General features: G+C 41.2%; 1 protein-coding gene across 4 annotated transcripts in view; it reads right to left on the reverse strand.

The window, feature by feature from the left end:
• The window catches only part of LOC147029751 (secretion-regulating guanine nucleotide exchange factor-like), a 230,893-nt gene that overhangs the window by 15,210 nt on the left and 190,509 nt on the right, over positions 1-25,174 (reverse strand). The window contains exons 11-12 of one of the 4 annotated variants that reach the window (XM_085873052.1): positions 17,512-17,604; positions 13,833-13,871 (exon numbers count right to left, since the gene is read on the reverse strand). The exons of 1 other annotated variant lie outside the window; for it this stretch is intronic. In XM_085873052.1, the coding sequence (XP_085729178.1) occupies positions 13,833-13,871; positions 17,512-17,604 (132 nt within the window). The remainder of the gene's footprint in view (positions 1-13,832; positions 13,872-17,511; positions 17,605-25,174) is intronic. 2 more of the 4 variants (XM_085873055.1, XM_085873056.1) reach the window with 2 other exon arrangements.

Genomic DNA, 25,174 nt, shown 5'->3' on the forward strand with positions numbered 1-25,174 from the left:
GACCCACTGAGCAACCTCATTTATGAGTAAGGCACGGATACACCCAAACATCCAATAAAAGCATGTCCTAAGAGACGGAAGGTGACACATCTACCATATATGAATTATTTAAAACTCTTCACCCTGAACGACGAAAATTGGCAGAACAACTGAAATTAGGGAAACTGTACTCTGGTGATATTGAAATGGTATTTAGCCTATATAAGTGTGCTAAATGTATATTCGTACAAGGTAGACCAACAAAAACAGACAACATAAAAATCAACCCAGATACAACAATTCAGGATCTCGACAGCGAAGCATCACACAAACACGTCGGAGTAGAAGATGACTACCAAATATGCCACAAACAAATGCGCAAAACAATTTCCAAAGAATACTTGCATAGAACCAGGCTTATCCTGAAAACATATCTCACTGTGAGAAACAAAATCAAAGCCATAAACCAACTAGCAATACCAGTATTATAATACAGCTGCAAAGTAATAAACTGGCCACAAATGGAAATCAACAAACTAGATATCAAAATAAAGAAACTCCTCACCATCCACAAAATGTTCAACAAAAATCAATGCATCCCGAGAATGTACCTGCCAAGACGAGAAGGAGGTAGCAGTCTGATGGAACTCAACCAAGTGCACAGAATGACATCTGTCGAACTGGCTGAATATGTGAAAAGTTCAACAGATAACAGAATCTAATTAATTTGTGCGCAAACACGAAGACAGCAAGCCAGAGAAGGTATCCCTAACCCACCTTGCAAAAATTTCCATAAGGCAGGTGCAAATGGAAGATGTCACCCATGAAACGGAAACAGCAAAGACTACAGCCCCAAAGATAGCAAAAAAGACGAAAGAAAAATATAAAAGGGAAATATTAGGAGATATACACTGACAACTGGGAGAACGACAAAAGAGGAGGAATATATATATATATATATATATATATATATATATATATATATATATATATATATATATATATATATATATATATATATATATATATAAAAAAGAGTTGGACGGATTTGGCATTGCCAAAGAAGGCTCAATGGAATGGCTAAGAAGAGGTCAGCTCAACTGGGATGGAGAATGAATCATTATTAATGCCGAAGACCAAAGACACTAAACCAATTGCTTTAAGAAAATATCACGACTGAGTCAATCGGACAAGCGGAGGTCCTGCAAGGTAGAAACAGAAAGCACGAGCCACCTCCCATCAGGATGGATACAATGAAAAAAAAATTGTAGATACAATGAAAAAAACCTCATGTCAGAACAACTGTACACACAAAAGCACAACAGGGTTTGTAGAGTAATCCACTGGCACATCTGCAAAAGTCTCAATATCCCAGTCCCATAAAACTCATAGAAACATGAACCAAAAGTGATAAATTAGAACAAGGAAGTAACGCTCACATATGAACTGATGATGCCATCAAGCGTGAACAGAGAAAACAAAGCATTGCGACCGGATATAGTACTTAGGTATAAAAAGTAAAAAAACGGCATTGCTAATTGAGGTATCAGTTCCCAGTGAGTTTGGCCTAATATTGCAGAAATCAAGAAAATAACCAACTACCAAGAACTCAAAAATGAATTGAAAAGATCCTGGAATCTGAAAAACGCTATAACAGTACCAGTGATTATTTGAGCAATGGGAATGATAAAAAGAACCTTACAGAGATCTTAAAAAAAAAATCCCTCATAACATTACCACAACTGAAGTGCAGTTGGAAGCTGTTCTGGGCTCAGTAACGATCCTGAAAAGAGCACTCAGAACAAAACTTTGAAAACAACACAATTTCACAGCTTGGCCCATGAATCCTGACCCCAGCTACTCCCTTCCCTTACTTTCGAGACCTGGGAGGACTCCGTTCCACATTCCGATAACCTGCATGTGGAGATAACAACCAACAACCATACACACGAAATTTGACATGGAATTTTGTTTACAACTATATTATCATAGATGATAGACAGCAGCACAGATGCTTCTGTTCACTTCTGAACATATAATATGATGATCAAAAACTCTCCAGTCACTCAAAACACGAGCCTCAACTCTCTTGATGTTGTTGATCAAGGTGGGCGGTCTTGCAGCACGTAGTTCATTCTGTCAGCTTTCACTTCTATTTTGAAATGTTTTTCACCTATCCTTGACAGGAGGTCATCACCACACTGTGTAGCCCAATCATCTGTAAATTTCAACAGCCTTGGTAGTCTTAATTGACCAGAAATTTCATAATTATTTGTGATCTCACTTGCCACCATCTTGATTTTCAGCACATGCTTTAAAAGTTTATGACTATATTGATTACCAACCAAGACTATAAACACAAATTTGTTAAAAATATAATTTTGCGCTTTGTAAACCTGAATTCAGGTCAAATTTGAACCACGCCTCATCAATAAAATCAAGTACGTATACAAAAGAAGAGATAAGAAAAGAGCAGCAGAAGATATAAATTATTTTATATGGGAGTGAGAGCTCTCTCCTTAAATTACCAAATACAACAACCCATAAGGGGAAGGGTGGGAGAGGGGGCATTGAGAGACAGGAATAAGGAAAAGAGAAGAAGATAGTTTTGTAGATACAATGAAATACAAGTTGCTGTGAAGCCAAGGCATCAGTATGCATAAGTATGCATCAATGAACAGCATAACGACTCTTTATCAACTAATAGTTGAGAAGAGCACATAACATTTTCACCACGTGGGAAACGAGTTGTGGCCAATATTTTGAATGTAAGCCCCAAGTTTTTGCAGAGCAAGAGAGATGAAGGGTTAATTATCAGAATGTCAGCAGTCGCACTTTATAAACATACTCCATCAACTCCTTGTTGATACATTCCATCGTTTTTGCAGAGGCAGTGATTTCCATTTGTGGGTGAATATACTATCAAGTCAACAAAAGACAATCGCCCAGCAGTCACAAGGATAAGGCTGATTACTTAACCACACTCCCACACAGTTTAAACATTTACATTAAGTTATTAGTTTATTTCCCCCCTTTCAGCATCCTCACTGATGCTGCAGGCTGTTTTGAAAATTGGAGCTGAGATTTGGCAATTATGAATCATCATGAGCAAGCCTCCTCTCTCCCCCGACACCGAGTGAAAGCTCGTTCTGTATTCAGTCAACACGTTTGCTAAACAAAAGCAGTGTCAGGTGTTCCATCCCAAGCTGCACTTATAGTCCAGGAATTCGATGAAAGATATTGGGTCAAACTCAGACAAATTGCAACAGAATGTCTCTCAACTATTTTATACTCAGATAAGTGCCCTCTATGACTAACTAAAAGTTTAATGTAATCCAGAAAGGGGGAAGTCCTGAAAATCATTCATATATTGCCCGACCCAAATGCCTATTTTCAGAGGGGAGCAAAATCAGTCATTATCCCACCCTCTTAAAACATTGATCTGACTTCAAAACTTGAAAGAGCAATCGGAGATTGCAGACCCTCGCAAGAACTTGTTTTGTGTGGCGTTTGTGTACTGGTCTGTTACGTAATTAATAAGAGACATAATTAGAACTGCCACTTTATAACTGCTGGCAGTGATGACCGGGTACCAAGACATCCCGCTTTGAGGCAACCCCGCTTTGATTAGACACCTGACCCTGACCCATGACGTTTTTCATTATTAACCTCCGCCATCGAAGATCGGAGGTTACTGTTTTCACCCCTTTCTGTTTGTTTGTTTGTTTGTTTGTGAGTTTGTTTGTTTGTTCACAGTATTATGGAAAAACTCTTTGACGGATTTCGACGAAACTTGGTGGCAGGGGGTGGGGGGGTTAGCTATGGTCCAAGGATCAAGCCATTAAATTTTGGACTTGGTCCCGCCCCCCTCAAAAAAAAATTTGAGAAAAAAATGTTTTTTTTGCATTTCTACATGTTTTAAGTGATTTCCAACCCCCCCCAAAAAAATTCCCTCTCCCCCAAAAAGAATTTTTTTGCATTTATACATGTTTTAAATGATTTCCAACTCCCCCAAAAAAATTTAGGGATAAAATTTTTTTTCGCATATCTACATGTTTTAAGTGATTTCCAACCCCCCCCCAAAAAAAAATTGTTAGAGAAAAAAAAATTTTGCAACTTTTTTTTCAACAAAATTTAGATTTTTTTTTTTTGCATTTCTACATGTTTTAAGTGATTTCCAACCCCCCCCCCCCACCCCCAAAAAAATGTTGGAGAAAAGAACTATAACTGTCAGCACTGTTGACATCATATTTAATGAATAAGATATAAGGTTCACGTGAGTGACCCAGCAGTATTGGCGGTGGAGGTTTTGCAATCTCCCGAATGCTCCCCCTCTAGTTATTCAATTGACTTTTGAATGGGATTAAAATAAATTAAATTGAAATCAAACGGAAGACCAAACAGGTACGAGTCCTGCATTGGAGCCATCAGAAGGAACCCGAACAAGCAAAAAGCAAAGATGGAGTCATCAGGAAGGAACCTGGAGAGGATTCGCGCTCCAGCCGCGACTCCTCCACCCTCAAACCCATCCAGGAACAGCCAAGTGAGCCTCATTCAAAAAAAACAAAAATATCAAAAATAACCCACATCAAAAAAATTAAATATTCTGGCTGCCAGATCATGTGTCCGATCAAGTTGAAATTTTAAACTTTAATTCATCATCACCACTAAATGATAATTGGGCAGTTTCACGTCGATTGATTAAGTAGTTCCAGAGAAAACATTATTTGATATTTTTCTTCAATACAATATTTGTGTGAAGTTTCCCCTCAATCTGTCCAGCCGTGTGAAGATTTTTTTATGGGTTTTAGGGTAAATCCAATATGATTGCCAAACCATGTGACCGATGACAACATATGTGTGAACCTTTTGTTCCTTATGCATAGGCGGTCATACGTGTAAAATTTCGCCACGATCTGATCAGCCATTTCAGAGAAGATTTTTTGAAGGTTTAAAAAAACAAAAAAATAATATGGCTGCCAAATCACGTGGCCGGTGACGTTATCATGTTTTTTTTTTGTTTTTTTTTTCTGTGGACCATTTTATCCCAAGATGACCCTCAAACATTTTCATACTGATCAGATGTGGCATTCTACATATGCAATTATGACATCATAACGAAGACACCTATGATGTCATAAAAATCACACTTATTCCCCATGTAGAGCACTTCTCGTGTGCCAAATTTCAATTTTTTTCCTTGGTGCGGTTTTAGAGATACAGATAAGTTTTTCTGTTTTTTCAACATGGATGCCATGCCATGTGACCGATGACATCACAATTATCAAGAAAACATTTCACTTGAGTCGTTGCTCCGATGGTGAAAACTTTGCCTCGATCCAACAAGCAGTTGTGGAGAAAAACACTAAAGCTCTGTTCAGGCAAACAAACAAACAAATGAAAAATCACTCAGAGTGACAACTTGGCGAAACGGAACGGCACTTTGTAGAGAACATACCTCCGCCAGGCTGAATAGTTTACATTTTGTATGCAATGATATTTTTACATTTTACATACCTCAAACGGGACTCAAGGTGAGGAGCTTTTTGGAGTAATGGCTTCCTTCTTGCCTCCCTACCGTACAGGCCAGACTGGTGGAATGCTTGTGATGTTGTTTTCTCGTGCACACAGTGACCAGTCTTTGCCATAAAGGCATGTAGCTCTTTCAAAGTTGCCATTGGCCTCTTGGTGGCCTCTCTGATCAGTATCCTCCATGCTTGGTCATCCAGTTTGGAGGGACGGCCTGATCTAGGCAGGGTCTTGGACTCTTGGTGGTACCATACGCCTTCCACTTCTTAATTATTGTCTTGACTGTGCTCCAAGGGATATCCAAGACCTTTGAAATGTTTTTATACCCATCCCCTGATCTGTGCCTTTCCACAACTTTATCCCGGAGGTCTTTAGAAAGCTCCTTCATGCTAATGGTTGAGTCTTTGTTGTGAAATGCACTACCCAGCAGAAGAAACCTGCAGAAACAGCTGATTACCTTCGCATTCTGCGAAAGGTTATGTTTTGGTCGCTGTGTATTTATTTATTTGTGAATATGTGTGTTTGTTTGTTATTCGCATAACTCAGAAAGTATTAAACCGAATTGCATGAAATTTGGTGCGATGATTCGTGAGTATCCAAGGACGATTTGATTAAATTTTCGGAGCGATCGGGTCAAAGGTCAAGGTCATGAAAAGGTCAAAAACACTCTTTTGAGCATAACTTCCTGCATAATACAGCTATCGACATGCAACCACCGCCATATTGTTCCATGACAAGATACCTTTTGGATATGTGGTGTCGGATTTGACGTAACGTCATCGGAGGTGCGTCTAAATGACGTCACAAGATGACGAAAATTTTCAATTTTCGATCTCATCAGTTTTGATCATACCGTTTTGTAGGACTTACCTTAAGGGCGTCACACACCAAATTTAACTTCGATCGGAGTGAACGTTATGACGTCATTGACGTTTGAACATGACGTTTTTCAATTGTGGCTAAAATGTCCTGATATTTTACATTCAAATATCTATATAATTTATAAAGCAAAGTCTCCCAAATCCAGGCATTAGGATCAGTACCAAAATATCTGTTTATTGATGTACAGGTTTTGCCAATTAACTCTGTAGTCAAGGTCAAGGTCACACTCAAGGTCAAAATATACTTGTAGGCATAACTTCAGATCTAATAGAGCTTTTGACATGAAACTAACGTTAAAACGTTCAGTGAACTACGAGCTTTCAGAATGGTAGTCCCCGATTGGACGTGACGTCCCCGGAAGTGCGTCAAAATGACGTCAAAAGATGACGTCATTTTTCAACTTTTTTATTTTTCAGTGTTTATCATTCCATTTTGTTGGACTGCCTTCAAGGCATTTTGTGATGGATGAAGAATAAGAATAAAGAAGAAAATAATAATAAGAAGAAAAACAATGAAGATTGACACCACATTACGATTCCACAATACAATGCCACAATCCTCTTATGGTTTAGCATCATGATATCTTTTAACGTTGTTCCATCACAATCCCACAACAAAAGTAAAATGTCAAAAGATGTCGTGATGATAATCCATAAGGATTGTGGTGTCATATTGTGACATCGTAATGTGGTGTCATTTCTACGTTGTTTGGTTGATTTTTGAGATTTGATGTTTTTACATTTTAAAAAAATGTTTCTTTTCTTGTAGATAAAGTATTGGTATGTCGAGTATGGGTGTGGGGATGAGGTTTCAGAAGAGGGCTTCACATTAAAGGAGACGGTTCCACCTCACAGCTATTCCTGGCCAACGGTACTCGGTGTCAACACATTGGCATTTGATATCATTGACCAATAATAGCTGCTACAGGGGGTGTCCCAATGCACCTGAGTTTCCCCTTAAAACTCCTGTACACGAGCCTTTGCCACTATAGCAATATATACTCCAGGAAAATGTCATTTTAATCCTGGATCCAAACCATCATGTCTTGCCAAGAAGAACACCGATTACCTTCTGTAAAGCAAACGCCGAGGCTGAGCCTCAGCTGGAAGGTATAGTAAGGGTTTCTGCATTTCGAGACTCAGAGAGAATTAATGACACAACAAGAGAGTACATTACCTGAGGCAAAACATTCTCAATTGTTAAAATGTTGGATGACTAAGAAAATGCATGGAAAGCTGAATTGAGAAGGATGTAATCTATACTAATAAAAGGCAATGTGTGTGCGTGTGCGTGTGTGTGCGTGTGTGTGTGTGTATATGTGTGTCAGTGTGTCTCCTCCATAACTCCAAAACTATAAAACCTAACAGCCTGAACCGTAGCATGCACACGAAGAAAACTCCAAGGAAGTGAAGGAGTGAAAATTGGGTGTTTGGGTTAATTAAAACACCCCTTTTGAAGATAATTAACGGCCTTATTTAATTATATCCTTCATCAGGCGATCCTCGGCCCCTAACAGTTCCAAGGTAACCTCGCTGGGGTCTGAAACTGCCATGTTTTTTGGCCTGCTCAACCATGCCTTGACTTGGAACAGGCCGCAATGATTTATTTACGATAATGTTGTTGTCTTCACTTTCCTCACTCATGTTATCGAATGCCTGTTCATCAAAGCTACAAATCGCTGGGTACATTGCAATGCTTATAAACGCCCGGAGATGTCAGAATTTATTGTTTTATTTCATTTTAGCAACACGTGATCACCATGACTCTCTCCTGAACTAAGAAGAGTTCCAAAATTTAAGCTCCAGAATCGAACTTACAAGCAGTTCCGATTCCTAGAAAAGTGTTAATTTGTCCAATTCGGACATATTTGACGTCTCCAGGAGGTGTATGTTTAATGTATCCCTCATCCTGTGCCAATTGAGCCATTTAACAACCGTTTTGTTGAGTGCTTGCTTGAGTGCTTAAGCCACTTGGTAAGCGCTCTCCAAGCTGCTTGGTTGTTCGTTTTGGTAAAAGTATCCGTGCTCTCAAGGGAACATCGATGAGACAGACGTACGTTTCCGCCTGTGTTGGGCCCTGTGGTGCCGTGTGGTTAGTGCCTCGGGAGGTGTCTCATCTGATGAATATGTGCAATTTTATTTTTACAGGACATCGTTTTGTTTTACCTTTTTGTGTGATCTCCTTTAAATATAATCCACCCCTCACTTCGACATTGATACACATATAAAAACAACGAGGTCCATCCGACCATGTGTTTGCCATGATCTGGCTGTGAAGGCAGAGAGCAGAGATTGACATTTTGTGTTCTGTGCCTTGAATTGATTTTAAGGTAAGTCTTTGTGTTTGTCATTTTAATGTATTTTATGCATGTGGACATATATAAACTGCATTACCATAGCGGAACATGATGTGTGTGTGTGTGTGTGTGTGTGTGTGTGTGTGTGTGTGTGTGTGTGTGTGTGTGTGTGTGTGTGTGTGTGTGTGTGTGTGTGTGTGTGTGTGTGTGTGTCGTTGATTGGTAATCTGCATATGGGGTTTCAAATTTTCGGGGACTTGAATATCAAAGTTTTTGCAGATGTGCCAACGGATTACTTTCCAAACTCTGTTGTGTGGTTGTGTGTACAGTTGTTCTGACACGTTTTTTTGTTTTTTCTCCCTGTGTTCGGTCATTAAGCGTCACATATCATTCTCTTTGCTAACCCCTCCTCTACCCACCACCTGTCTTTTTTGTCCTGCCCCCCCCACCAACCTTCTCTCTCACTATGTGCCCTCCTCACAAATTGCAGCACTCTCCTTCCACACCTCTGTCGCTGTCTCTGTGCGTGTCTCTGTGCGTGTCTCTGTGCGTGTGTCTGTCTGTCTGTCTGTCTGTCTGTCTGTCTGTCTGTCTGTCTGTCTGTCTGTCTGTCTCTCTCTCTCTCTCTCTCTCTCTCTCTCTCTCTCTCTCTCTCTCTCTCTCTCTCTCTCTCTCTCTCTCTCTCTCTCTCTCTCTCTCTCTCTCTCTCTCTCTCTCTCTCTCTCTCTCTCTCTTGCACCCCTCCCTTCCGCAATGAATAGCAACATTTTGTGAGGTGTCGCTCTCCCCACCTCCCCCTAGCCCCCATTCTTCGTCCTCCCTGCCTCCCCTCCCCCCTCTCACCCTACACACCTGCCTCCTCTCTTTCTCCCACCCCCTCATTTATTGTCCCTGCCAGTGAAGGAACGGGTTGTATTTCCCAGTAAATAAATAAAACATTTCGAACCTACTGCATTGTCATTTTCTTGTTCAGCCTCAAAACATTCTTTTCATCCCTCATACATAACCGATTTCTAAAAAGCTTGGTCTTAAATGAGACTAAAGTCCTCCCGGATTAACTTTACTACAGTTCTACCTCAATGGTAAAGTTATTGGTCTTGTACTAACAGCAAAACATTGCAAATAATGTGGTCAATTAACTATAAAGGTGAAAGGTAATGCAGGAGCTTGATAACCTGGTTAAGCGCACTTCATTTGTAAGATGGCATCATGGGTAGAACCTGGAGAGATTTTACACTCGCAACTCGTGTTACACCGTTGATGGGTTGTGCCACTGTCATGCATGCAAATCTCTATCAACCACCAGTACAGGTTGTCAGCGACTAAACCGACACCCCTCACTGGAGGGTGACTGTGAAACCCCGCCAGGACTAAAAACAACACCTGACTAAGAACAGATGAGTTCCTTTCGGGAGCCAATGACCATCCAGTACGGAGATGGTGTCTCCTAAAAAACACCCAATGCGGTTAGGAAAATTTATTTTTCCACCTGGTCGAGTTACCCCCTCCTGCACAGTGGTCCTGTGAAGAGGTTTCCTTGTTTCAGGATGAGGTGAGGGTTTTGCCAGTTTTTCCTCTTCTTCTTTTTCTCTGTACCCCTACACCTTTATTAGCTCTCAGTCTAGTTTAGGGAAATTTCAATTAAAGAAAAAAGAAAAGTACATTAAAGGCAACAGTGTGACAATGCACCGAGACCTTTTTTAAAAATGGTAATGTGTATATATATATATATATATATATATATATATATATATATATATATATATATATATATATATATATATATATATATATGTGCTGTATATCTTTTTTTAGTAATGGTAATTTTATACATTTTGTAAAAATGGTAATTATATACACATATAAAAAAAAATTAGTTAATGAGGTTTTCTAATCTGGAAAAACAACAACAATAACAACCAACGACACCATCATTCAAGCCTCACACCTGGAACAAGAACTGAATTATTTCAGTGAATCAGGTGATGCAGTACATAAAAAGGTCAGCACCTCTACTCTGAAAACTATCCCAGTTCTGCGGGAGATTAGGATTTGGTTGGAAATTTGGAAAGCCAACCTCAAAGCAACATTGATAAAATAATCATAATACTATGAAAAGTCCAAAACAATAACATACACCTATTTTAGAACATTTCCTGAAAAAGTCAAGCAGGACAAAAAAAAAAGTGGCTGTGACAATTAAATATTTATGGCATTTATTCCTGAAAATGTTACTGCCCCCACAGCATGACACACACACACACACACACACACACCCACACACACACACACACACACACACACACACACACACACACACACACACACACACACACACACACACACACACACACACACACACACACACACACACACCATGTGTTACATGCCATTCTACATTGCACATGAGAAGCATTCACTGTGCTGTCCTGTTCTATTACGGTTCATCTTGGATGGATACACCTGAGAGCAGGGAGCGGATCGAACGGCACATCAAGAAATTCATTTCTGAAAACTCATTTTACAGAAAACCAGGGCACGAGTGCAATATGAATAAAGATGGAGATGCAGCAAGTGTGCAACGGGCTACATATCCTCACAGTGTCCTGTATTTTCTTATACATTTTCAAGCTGCGCAAATGTCATTTCATACAAACGTATAAACTGCAGAAAATAATCCACACCTGATCCTTCCGAGCTCTTGGACAGTATGTGTGGTTGTTCATCCATGAAAAATGTGTTTTTTAAAGTGGATCGAGAAACAAACGACAACGAAGACCTCGCAGTTCAACTCAAACAAATGCCCTGCCACCTGGTTCAAGTACAGTACGTCTGCACAAAGGACTCTTTTGAACCAGTGTATTTTGAGTGTACTGACCTGTGTAATCCCAAATGACAATGGATTGCATGACCAATCCATCCATCCATTCTGAATTCTTAACGAATCAGGAAGACGTTCTGAATTTCTTTATGAGCACCAGTGAAAGGGAAATTGCAGTTGTGGCAACAATTACGGTTTTTCTTTAGAAAATGTGAGCATGTACTTTTACATCGTATGTATGTATGTGCGTGTATATATATATATATATATATATATATATATATATATATATATATATATATATATATATATATATATATATATATATATATATATATATATATAACTACACTACCGGTCACAAGTTTTAGAACACCCCCATTTTCCAGTTTTTACTGAAATTTAAGCAGTTCAAGTCCAGTAAATAACCAGTTCAAGTCCAGTGAATGAAATCGTACAAAGCTAAGCGGTAAACTGACAGAGGTTAAAAAAAAGAAGTTTAGGTGACCAAAAACTGAAAAAATAATGTAAATTTTCGAGTTGTTAAAAAAGGCCCCTTCAGGGAACAAGTAATGGGTCAGCAACTGCAGCTGTTCTGCAGCAATTTAAGTAAATTAAGCCTTGAGAGTTGATGCAAACAATTCCTACAGGTGTCGCATCTTTTGTTGATTATTTACAAACCCTCTGTCTGTATAAAAGCAGTGTTGGAACAGACTGTGTTGCTACACCCTCTGAAGCATTATTTGGCCAATATTGCACTGCAGGAAGTAGTATATTGCTATCATAATGGTGAGAAAAAGACAATTAACAAAGGAAGACAGACAGACCATGATAACGATTAAAAGTGTAGGTCTTTCCTTTGTAGAAATTGCAAAGAAGCCAAGGTGTCAGTGAGTACAGTTTCCTACACCATCAAAAGGCATTTGGAAACTGGAGGAAACTCTGATAGGAAGAGGTCTGGCAGACCCAAAGCCACAACACAATCAGAAGACAAGTTTCTGAGAGTCAACAGCTTGCATGATCGGGAGCTCACAGGACAGCAGCTTCAAGCACAGGTTAACACTGGTCGAAGTAAGGAAGTCTCAGTTTCAACTGTGAAGAGAAGATTTCGAGTTGCAGGTTTGACAGGTCGAGTGGCAGTAAGAAAGCCATTGCTAAGTAGACAAAATAAGAAAAAGAGGCTTGCCTGGGCCATGAAGCACCACCAGTGGACTACTGAAAACTGGAAGAAGGTCTTATGGACCGATTAATTAAAATTTGAAATCTTGGGTTCATCACACAGGGTTTTTGTGTACACCATCAAGAAGGTGAAAGGATGCTTCCTGAGTGTGTGACACCAACTGTCAAACATGGAGGAGGAAGCGTGATGATCTGGGGCTCTTTTGCTGGATCCAGAGTCGGCGACTTGCACAGAGTGACTGGCACCCTGAACCAAAAGGGCCACCACAGCATTTTGCAGTGCCATGCAATACCCTCTGGTCTACGTATAGTTGGTCAGTGGTTCATCCTACAGCAAGATAACGACCCAAAACATACCTACAGGCGATGTCAGAACTACCTCAGAAGAAAAGAACAAGACGGTAGGCTTCAAATCATGGAATGGCCAGCACAGTCTCCAGACTTAAAACCCATCAAGCTGGTTTGGGATGAACTGGACAGAAGGGTGAAAGCAAAGCAACCTACAAGTGCAACACATTTGTGGGAACTTCTGCAACAGTGTTGGGAAGAACTTTCCAAACAATATTTGATTTCCATTCCAGAAAGAATGCCTCGAGTATGTTCGGCTGTTATATCTGCAAAAGGCGGCTACTTTGATGAGTCAAAAATTTAGATTAAATTTTGTTCAACAAAACGATTCCATGATTTCTTTTTTATCTGCAATTTTTTTATTTGTTCTATGCTTTAATTTCTGAGTACATTATAACATTAAACTGCTTAAATTTCAGTAAAAACTGCAAAATGGGGGTGTTCATGTGGGAAATGAGAAGAGTTATCAAAATCTTTGCAATTTTTATGAAAATACTATTTATAAAAAGCTCGATATAGCACGATGGATAAAAACAAAAAGACCAACGAACTTTAAAGTGAGGAAGCATTCTGATATCACGGGCAGTCAAACAATGATACATCAGGGAAGAGAAAAAAATGACAATATGAATTGTAAGAAATGAAATGATGAGTAAGAGGGGTGAGAAGAAAAGGTATAGAGAATAGTTTCAAGGCAACATGACCCTCATTAGCTATTCATGTTGGAGTCTATTAATTATTCACTAATGACTGGTGAAAAGCCACAATGTATGGAAAGAAAGAATATAAATACTCCACCCGGTTGCTGCACATTGATTGATAGTGTGGTTCGATTCACTGGGGAACAAAAAGAAAATGGCAACAATACAAACTGCTTCGACCTTCATCAACATACGAATGATATTTCACAGGATTATACCTTTTGTAGGAAAAACAAACAAACAAGGTAATAGTGAGATATTTCATTCAAATAATCAGCAGATTTTTCCAATGAAAATGTTCTTATAATCCCAGCACATTCATTCGGAATTGACATTGCACCTTCACTATACCTGCCTGATTATTTGGGCCTGTAGGGAAATTGGTATGCAAGATGCATGAACCATAGTTCATCAAGTCTGTTGGAAGATCATGTTCATAAAATGCTGAATGGTGTTACTTCAATGATTGCCCAAGTTGCGTCGGCCCATAAGTTGGTCATGCTCTCAGTGTTGTATCCACTCATTTTGAATTTACGTGCATACATACTGAATAGTCAAACATCAAGAAGATGCAAAAGGTATCACAAGAGGTAAAAAGTATTTTACCCGTCACGCTTATGTCCGATGCACATTATGCACTCACATATAATGCAAGGATTGCTGATTAAGTATCTGGTCCAAGCAGGGAAAATGGCTGGGGTAACGACATGCAATATGCTATTCATGAGGAAACACCATTGGATTTAACATTCACAATTACCGACAACGAGGCAGGCTTTATATCATTATCCAAAGATCAATGTGCTCCAATATACAGCACCTCCTACTTTAACTGCACCAAAGAACAGCTTTTCGTTAGGTCCAACCTCAGCAGGTACTTACTGGCTAACTGGTGCATAAAGTGTGCTGGGAGGATACCATAGAGGTACGCACACTCACCCTTGAGCTGTCTAGCCTGCGTTCAAATCTTGGCCCAGCGATAAAAACTGTCACCCTGGTGTTTGATACACATGGCGAGGCAGTGATGTGACAGCCATCCATCGGATGGACATTAAGTCAGAGGACCTGTCTGCCAAGCACTGATCGTTGGTGGACGTTAAATATCTTCGTGTCCGTCGCGAAGATTAGGCGAGTTATTGTCAGCATCCGGAAAAAAAAATTACAAGTTCTTCCCTCCATCCTGGAGACGAGCGGATTTGCGAGCTCGTCTTCATACAGAATTTTGTCGAAAAACGACTTTAATTGCTGCACCACATTGGCCTAGGGATAAGATTGATGGTATATAGCCGGTTCACTGCTGGATAAAGAACTTACAACGTTACAAAAACACATGCAAAATTATATTAGGACTATTACGAGTACTCATCAGTGATGTAATTGAGAAGTCCAACATAAATTTGTCGACGATTGCTTGTAAAAGCTTACTACTTCCACATGGAAGATACAGTACAGTACACAGCCAGGATTGGTATGGCAGAGTCAATTTTCTACCTAATTGTTATCTGGCAAACCGATATATCGCTTTAATAATGCTTAAGAACAGTGCCTATAAAAACTTTGCATCCCCTATCAAAATCTTCACCTTTTCTTCCCTCATCACCTGCAATTAAAGTGCTTTAAATCAAACTTTTTTCCACCTTTATTTACTCATCGTAACCCACAACTTCCAAGTGAAAAACAAATTCTACAAATTTCAGAAAATGAATTAAGAATACAAAACTAGAATATCTTGGTTGGATAAGTGTCCACCCCCCTTTATAATAGCAATTGTAAATTAGCTCAGGTGTCACCAGTCACCTTCAAAACCACACACCAAGTTAATTGACCTCCACCTGTGTTAAATTGTGGTGATTCTGATAGTTTCAGAATAAAATCTGCTTTTCCTGTAGTTTTCTCTCCTGGGTAGTGCATTTCACAACAAAGACTCAACCGTGAGAACCAAGGAGCTTTCAAAAGAACTCTGGGATAAAGTTGTGGAAAGGCAAAGATCAGGGGATGGGTATATAAATATCTCAAAGGCTTTGGACATCCCTTGAAGCACAGTCAAGACAATCATTAAGAAGTTGAAGGCATATGGTGCCACCAAGACCCAACTGAGATCAGGCCGTCCCCCCAAACTGGATGACCAAGCAAGGAGGATACTGATCAGAGAGGCCACCAAGAGGTCAATGGCAACTTTGAAAGAGCTACAGGCCTTTATGGCAAAGGCTGGTCACTGTGTGCATGTGACAGTAATATCACAAGCACTCCACCAGTCTGGCCTGTATGGTAAGAAAGCACGAAGAAAACCATTACTCAAAAAAGTCCACCTTGAGTCCTGTTTGAGGTGTGCAAAAAAAAAAACACTCCGGAGATTCTGAAGCCATCTGTCAAAACGTTTTTGGGTCTGACGAAACCAAGATGGAACTTTATGGCCTAAATGCAAAACGTTACATTTGGCGCAAACCCAACACAGCACATCATCCAAAGAACACCATCCCTACTGTGAAGCATGGTAGAGGCAGCATCATGCTATGGGGATGCTTTTTAGCAGTAGGGACTGGGAGACTTGGAAGGATAGAGGGAACAATGAATGGAGCCAAATACACAGAATTCCTTGAGGAGAACCTGCTTCAGAGTGCAAAAGACTTTTGATTGCAGCGAAGATTTACGTTCCAACAGGACAATGACCCCCAAGCACACAGCAAAACCAACACTGGAACGGCTTCAGAACAAGAACATGAAAGTCCTTGAGTGGACCAGTTAAAGCTCCAACTTGAATTCCATTGAGAATCTGTGGAAAGACTTGAAGAATGCTGCTCACAGATGATCCCCATCCAACTTGACAAAGCTTTTGGAAGAATAGGATAAAATCCCCAAATCCAGATGTGCAAAGCTAATACAGACATACCCAAGAAGACTCGAAGGTGTAATCGCTGCCAAAGGCAATTCTGCAAAGTATTGACTCAGGGGATTGAATACTTATATAAACTGGAAGGGTACTCGGTAGAACGCATACCTCTGCCACGTAATGCCCGATCCACGAAAACAAATCAGCCCCAATACATTTTTGAAATATTATGCTATACAGTACTATATCATTTTTGGCCATATCTCTCAATGGTGAAGAATCACTTTAGAAATTAAATAACTCTCATATCCAGATCTGGATTCGGATCTTCACCAAAATCGAATGACTTCATTCTTGTGACACACCCAACGTGACCACCAAGTTTGTACGAGTCCGTCCACAAGTTTTTGAGATATTGTGCTATATATCGTTTTTGGCCCCATCTCTCAATGGTGAAGAATCAGTTAAAAATTAAATAATTATCGTATCCAGATCTGGATTCGGATATTCACCAAAATTGTAGCAATTCTTCCTGGTGGGACTCCTAACCTGTCACCCAAGATTTGTGTGAATCCCTCAATCACCTTTTGAGATATCGTGCGATATATAATTGGTTTCGCCCGATCTCTCAATGGTGAAGAATCACTTAAAAAAATTATCAGATCCAGATCCGGATCCGGATATTCACCAAAATTGAACTGTTTCTTCTTTGTCAAACACCCAACCTGTCCACCAAGTTTCATCTGAATCCGTTTACAACTTTTTGAGACATCCTGTACAGACAGAAAAGGGTGGAAACATAACAATGATTTTCGGCACAGGAGGAGGGGGCCATTCGGACCATCATGCCTGCAGCACACCAGAACCAGATTTTAATAACTCCATCAAACCCACTTCCCTTCATGAGCAGCCTTTTGGCTGCCACACTGGTTCTCATTTCACCAACCTCAGAAGGATGACAGGCTGAGTCAACCCCCTGGTGTTAATCCAGCAGCCAACGGGGCTTGAACTCAGGAACCTGGGATCGCAAGCCACCACCCTAACGGCAAAGCCAACACCACATTACAAATTGATGGCAGAGGTAATCAGATATTTCTATATTTTATGATTAATTAATTTGTTAAAATTTCAAAAAACACACATTTTCAATTTGTCATTATGGGGTGTTTTGTGCAGATCAGTGACAAAATTTTTTCAAATAGAATCCATTTCAAATTCAAGCTGAAACAACAAAATGTGGCAAAAGTCGAGGGGTGTGAATACTTTCTGAAGGCACTGTAATCACCTTACACAGAAAATCGAGTGAAAAAAAATATATATATGTATATATATATATATATATATATATATATATATATATATATATATATATATATATATATATAATAACTTTTCAATAGAAATGTGCTGTCAATATCAGTTCCTCTGCTGTCAATGTTACATTGCACAGAACGCATGTTGACATCTCCATCGATTTGTGGCAATCCCATAAAGTTGTGGAGTCGTAGACATTCAGACTTAATTGAAGGAAGAATTGCAGGAACAATCAAATTGCTGGCGATGGACTAATCAGCGTCATTGTGAATTTATTCTTCTTCTTGCGGATGACTTGATGAACGGCAAATTCAATATCTAAGCGCAACCAGGCAATGGCTTCAAATGAGTGCCTGAGTGAATCGCTCAAATGCCTCATTTTATTTTTTTGAAGTTGCATCCTCCTGAATTTTCCAAGTTCACAAAAGCTCTCACTATTATGATGACTTTTTGATCAGATATTGAGATATTGAGAGGATCCAGCATTAGGCCTTTGGAATTTGAGTGGCTGTACACAAAAATTTTGGGGTAGGTCACATCCAGGACGTTCTTGCGTGGGGTGTTCATGGAGGCTGTCGGTGTTTGCCAAACTCTGATGCTACACACGGTTAGTGTGTCTGCTCCGAGTCTCGGAGGTCGGCAGTTTGAACCCTGGGTGAGTCATACCAAAGACTTTTAAAATGGTACATGTTGCTTACTTGCTTGACGCTCAGCATTTAAAAGGACAGCGCACAGACAAACACCGATAAGTTGGCAATAATTATGCTTAGCCTCTTCCTACGTCAAATTTCCGTGTCAGGAAACTCGTATTATTATAATGTTTTCTTACATTGCATCCCAAGTCAATGAAAGCGCTGCCTGGGATCCAAAAAAGGTTTTGTGTGATTTGAGGTGGAGATTTGGTAAGTTTTGTACATGTTCATGAATGAGGAGGTTTGGGTTAGCTAATATAGGGTGATATTCATGAAGGGATCAGTGTTGCTTAGGAAATTTAGATGAAAGCATGTTTGAGAGCACAACTATCTCGGACAAAGGTGTTAATTTCAATGAGTTCTTGCCATGTTTTGCTCGGCATGTTTCTGTCCACCAGTGCGCAAGCAGCTGTTATCCGAGAATGAAGATCCTGCAGGTTGTCCACCTTGGTGTTGTCGACAGCATCTTTGATTAACCCTCACAGAAAAAAAACAATCAAGGGGGATTGTGTCTGGTGATTGTGGGGGCCAGGCAATTGGTCCATCTCGGCCATTCCAGCGACCTGGAAATTTTTCATCCAGGACGGTTCGAACGACTAAGGCCCAGTGACGGGGAGTGCCGTCCTGTTGAAAAATGATATCTTGTGCACAGTGGTGGTTGGTAGTCCCAGTTCTCTGGTTGTGTGTCAGATTGATTTTCTGGGACTTTGTTGATATGATTCACACACTCGTACAATGTCTGCTGCACCTGTGCTTGGTCGACCGATACTTTTCTGTTTCTGACAACTTCCAGTCTCCTTAAAGCCCTTGTATCACTCTCTGATACTAGTCTGCGATGGCAGATTCCTTCCACACCTTGTACGGAAATTATGCTGAACTTGCATCTCAGATCTCGTCTCAATGAATTATATGATGCATTGAGCTTTCTCCTGTGGAGTCACCATTTTCTTTTATATGAAACCACCAGACGTGAAATTTTACACAACTTTATGATTTTCAGTGTCATATAAAACACATTGTATCATTGTATCACTTGTGATACTAAATATATTAACAACCAAAGTTTTCCAGGTATTTTTGGAACACGCTGCAACTCGTGTATTAACAAGCTCAAATGAGCTAAGATCCTCATCCTCTTAATGATGACGTCATAAAAACGAATATGATGTCATTGTGATGTATCAGGTTTGCGATAAATTATCTGTGCTAATGCCCGGCTTGATTCCCGCGAACAAAATTCAAACAGCTTGCCTAGTTTCGGAGATAATGGTATAGGTGATTTCCATTAGCGGCAATATTATGACGTCAACTTTTTTTCTCGGAGGAATTTTCAAAATCGGAGATGGTTACTGTCTGCGCAGGGTATTTTTACATACATATGCCAAGTTTCAGGAAGTTTCGATGAAAACTGTAGGATGTGAAACAAAAAAGTCCACAAGAAGAAGATGAAGAACAACGTGAGTAAGACTTAGAGATCCTCAACGAGGATCTAAAAAGTGACAGAGCCAACACTGAGCCTTGTGGAAATTCATTGTTCAAGGTTCTGAGGGAGCTGACCTGGTCTCTGGGAAATTCTCAAAACCCAAGGTTGCTCAAAGTGACATTAATAGCAACACTGGAGCAAGGCAACATAATATTTTGGCCATTTTCATTAACAGTACGTGTCTCCAAACTATCATAGGCTGAAAACATGTCTATGAACGCAGTCTGAAGACACGTCTTAAGGACAAACTGAAAAACACTCCTACTTCATCAGTGCAACATCTCACCACTCTGAAATTGGCTTGTTCTCTGGGTTTAACCAACTCAATCAGCATGATGCAGAAGACACTCAATCAGCTCGGGAGCTGGACGGAGAAGTGACTTTGGCCGGGAGCTTCAAGTATAGCTGGATGATTTCCCTGACTTGAGGATGGCAATGATCTTTGCCTCCGAAATTGGTGGTATTTTATCAGTGCATTGAATGTCAATGTACAAAGAGGTTCACCAGTTTCATCCAATGAGCCATGAATGATTCACTAAGTCAGGGTAGATGCCGTCTGGATCTGCTGCTTTCCTGGCTTTGGTGGAGAACATGGCTGCCTCATTTCTATCGCTTGTACAAGGTGACGACATAAGGGATGTAGCTGGAACTGTAGAAAGTGTACTGACGAATTATTTTTGAACTTTGCACCCAATTGGTCTCTGGATGTCAAAAACGATATGACATTTTGTCATTTTTGAGGATCCAGGCAGTTACGGCATTTGTGTTGACTTTTGCCGGTCAACTTTGTAGTGTAATAGTCACCCGCAGTATATGGAGCAGTTTCAATGCTTTCCGACTGTACTGTGTGAAGTTGAGCCTCTCACCTGCCTCTACCATGCTCAGTGTTCCACCAAGTTCAGGGACAAGAGTATAGGGTGGTTACATCTGGGTCTCCGAATACCTCATATACTCCTTTAGGACTGCTTCAGTTTCAGGGAGCCAGCAGGGTCTATCAGTTCCATGATGCACGCGAAGAATGTTATTTATGGAGGCAGCTGTGAGGATCTGTCAAAAGCTATCAAAATTACAAGAGTTAAGGTCAAAACTGGTGACCCTGTCCTCTATATTGGTAGTATATTCAGGCCAGCGCCCTGTGATGGAGTAGCGACCTGCCCAGGGTGGGTTCTCAGCTGCAGAAATGTTCACAACACTACTCCTCATGCCCTTCCCACACCTCCCTCCTCCTCCACTCTCCCCCCACCGTGAGGTACGGGGGTTATAAGTTATTTATGATTATCTTTATTATTCGTATCGTTGCGCCAAGTTGAAGGTTTGTGTCAATATCCCTGATGTGGTGTCCCCTCGAGATTATGGCAGGAATTTGCAATCTCGACAGGTGCTGATACACAATGGCCTCCTCTTGCAAAAGACCCCATGATCTTCTCATTTATCGTCTACCAGTGAATGACAGCAGAAGGGACTTCAAGTCCTTTGGAAGCACTGCGTACCGAAAGATGAAGCACCCTGCCTGTGAAAGCGCCAGGATGACAACTTTTGATACCTCCACCACTGAAAGTGGAAGGAGGTTATGTTTTCACCCATTTCTGTCTGTTTGTCTGTTTGTCTGTTTGTGTGCAGGATATCTCAAAAAGTTGTGGACGGATTCGGATGAAACTTGGTGGACCGGTTGGGTGTGTCGCAAGGACGAATTGATTCGATGTTGATGAAGATCCGAATCCGGATCAGGAGACGAGAATTATTTAATTGTTTTAAGTGATTCTTCACCATTGAGAAATAGGTTCCAAAAAACGATATATAGCATGATATTTCAAAAATGTATTGATCAAGTCCGATATGTTTTCGTGGATCAGGCATTACGTGGCGGAGGTACGCACTCCACCGAGTGCCCTTCTCGTTGATTCTATAATGAAACAAACTCGACCCAACAAAAGTGAGTGCATTACCTCGAGGCTATCCTGTCAAGCCTATTATCATCAAACATGGATACATATGGGTAAATACATACAGACATCAGAACACTGAAAAGGGCATACCTCGGAGGTATTCTGCAAAATGATATGGGAATGAAAACTACGAAGGTGGCATCTAATTGTTCAATGTACATTTTCATTGTCGTATTTTCCCTTAATTTTCCATGTTTATTCAAATGCATTTTTTTCAATTTTATGTCAAATCTGTATTAAAGAAGTTGTTCACATTTCTTTAAAGCCAAATCAAGATAAATTTAGTCTCCAGCAACTGGAACATATCGCAAACATCAACCCAACCGACAGAGTATTGTGTTATTGGAAACAAATGTAGAACCATTTTATTGGCCGAAGTTTAATAATTGCAGGGTATGACCTGGTAATGTGGTATAAACTTATTGCCAGTTCCAATTCTTCTTCGTTTGTATGCAGCACAATGTTGCGGAGTAGTATCATTGGCTGAGGGTGCGGTTGTGCTGCTGATGCAGTGCCCCCTGTATGTCAGAGGAGGAATTTGCAACTGGACTATAGTGCTGGCAATAGATTGCCTACTCTTCGCAAGGGACACCGTGGGATCTTTGACATCCACCAACCGATGCTGGCAGACGGGACGCCCAGTTTAACGTCCATCCGAGGGACATTACACACATTGATGAATCGCCCTGTCTGTGAAACAGCGGAATGACAGTTTTTAGCTGGGTCAGGATTTGAACCCTGGCTATACATTTTGGAGGTGAGTGTGCATACCTCTCGGCTGTCAGCCTGCCAGTTACAATATGTACATTTTATGGAGGAGTTGGAAGGGATGGTATCCAGAGGTTAAAACTGGTGTGTACATGATGAAAATGGGAGGGATAAATAATGCGAGCCATATTTGCATATGTAATAAATAGATAGATGGTCTCGAAGCATATACATGTGTGTGTGTACATATATATATATATATATATATATATATATATATATATATATATATATATATATATATATATATATATATATATATATATAGTGTTACGGTTGTGGAAATTCGCAAACCACCATTCAGGTCCCATAGGTGAGATATCTCTGTAAGTACATGTGTAGTTAGCCCCAAACCCGTTGTTTCGAGGGATTAAATGCGATTCATTCGGGCTGCGACGCTTTGAGATAGCCGTTTTTCTGTTCTATCTTTATTTTATACCAACCGCCATCACACAACAACCACCAACCACAACTCCGCTTCACAACAACAACAACGCCAACAGCCACGACCTTTACCTTCACAACTCGCTCCCACATCATCAGATCATGCCATTCCCAAACGCACCATGACCATCAAACCACCACTATAAACCCTCCACCACCCTCACCTCCCTCCTTCTACAGCTATTCCCGCACCACCTGTGAGCACCGAGCTGTCCTGGGCTCGTACAAGATACGCGCCGAGCCGCGAGTGCAAAATGCGGCCTTTCCGAGGAGAATTCGGATCAGGAATGCTACACGCCCACTTCTGATCCGTCCAATCAGCAAGCGCAGGGCGGCTTGGCCCCGCCTCCAGGCACGTCTGTGTGGAAACGAGATATGCAAATTCTAGGATCAGGGGAGATTCACGCCCCTTTTCCTCCGTCCAATGGGCGAGCGTGGCTCCACCCCCGAGCTCATCCTGATCCGGAAATTTGCATATGGGTTCTCCTGCCGGCCTATAAAACGCCGAGCAGAAAAGCAGAGTGGAGTGGTAGAAAAGCGAAGAGAGTTTTGGGGCAGAGAGAAAGCAGAGTTGTTGCGCAAGAGTTGTTGTTGCGAGGCAGTCAAGTCGGGTTGGAGCGCGGAGTTGAGTCGGGAGGCCAGGGCGTCCAGGTGGTTTTCTGCAGTCGGCTGAGGAGAATTGGGGGAAGAGTCCGAGGAAAGGAAGACGGCGCTCGGCGACGAGGTCGCGGTGGAATCGCTCGTCGCGGGACCCAAGCCATCCAACCATTCTCCTTCCCCCAGGGCATCAACAATTCCCTCCCCCCTTTTCCCCCGTACTGAGATAGTGCCAAAAGGGGGCCCCGTTCGCACCCCACTCCAAGTGGTGCCAACGAAACCCGCGAAGGAGCACGAAGTCGGGGCACCGCCGCGCTGCCACATTTGCGGCTCATCACGAAGACGCGGGTAGGACCCCCCCCCCCGGTCTCGAGGGCCTGGCCGCTCCTCCAGGTCCCGCGCACACATTGGCCTACGGGCCCGTCTGCCCCCTTGCCTGAGGGTGGCTTTCTTTTCCTTTGCTTTTGTGTAAATGTGTCGGCGCCGTCTGTGAAGTAAAACTGTTTAAGTGTTGCCGTGTGTTCGCGTATTCGGTAGTATCTCTGCGTCATTGTTTCTTTTGTTGCATTTGCTATATGTGTGCTCTCCGTGTGCCGCGGAATAAATGTGCATTATGTTGAACTGTTTTCCCGTTTCGTTTCGTCTTTTCTTTAATCGAATCTCCATCTTGCTTCACGTAACGGGTTCGTAGTGGGCTTAATATGCCCGATAATTAATCGGAACCGTCGAGGCCGACGATAACACCGCTCGGTTATCCCGATAGCATGGAACAGACTGCTTAAGCGGTTCGTGTCCGGAGTCGGCCTGCGGCGAGGTACGATCGCCCAGTCTACCATCCGCGTGGGTACTTAGGTAGGTCGAGTTTGGCGAACAACCCTATTCCACGCGGGTGGCCGATTGGCATGATCGTGGTGAGGCCGAAAGGCCCACCCGTGACTGGCTGCGAGCGATAGTTCCCGGAGGGTCACGACAGAATTGTCCGTCCGGCAGGCGACGTGCCGCGATTCGAGTCACGTGGCCGTTCGCACGCCGGCGGGCGTGAATTCGCAACAATATATATATATATATATATATATATATATATATATATATATATATATATATATATATACATATATATACATATATATATATATATATACATATATATATATATATATATATAAACACACACACACACACACACACGCGTAGTCGAGGCTCGTGGAAGAGCCACTGTTACACTGAATGGACCAGGACAGAAGAGGACAAAAGGAACAGCAGAGGGAAGGGGGATAAACCAACAGTGATGTTGAAGGCCAAGACAGAGGGAGGTGAACAAACAATGGGTGTGGGGAGGAATGAGGGTCATTAGAGAATGCACAA

This window comes from Eptatretus burgeri, chromosome 3 (genome assembly GCF_056783735.1).
Source record: "Eptatretus burgeri isolate ZD-2024b chromosome 3, Ebu_testis_v1, whole genome shotgun sequence".
Taxonomy (NCBI): domain Eukaryota; kingdom Metazoa; phylum Chordata; class Myxini; order Myxiniformes; family Myxinidae; genus Eptatretus; species Eptatretus burgeri.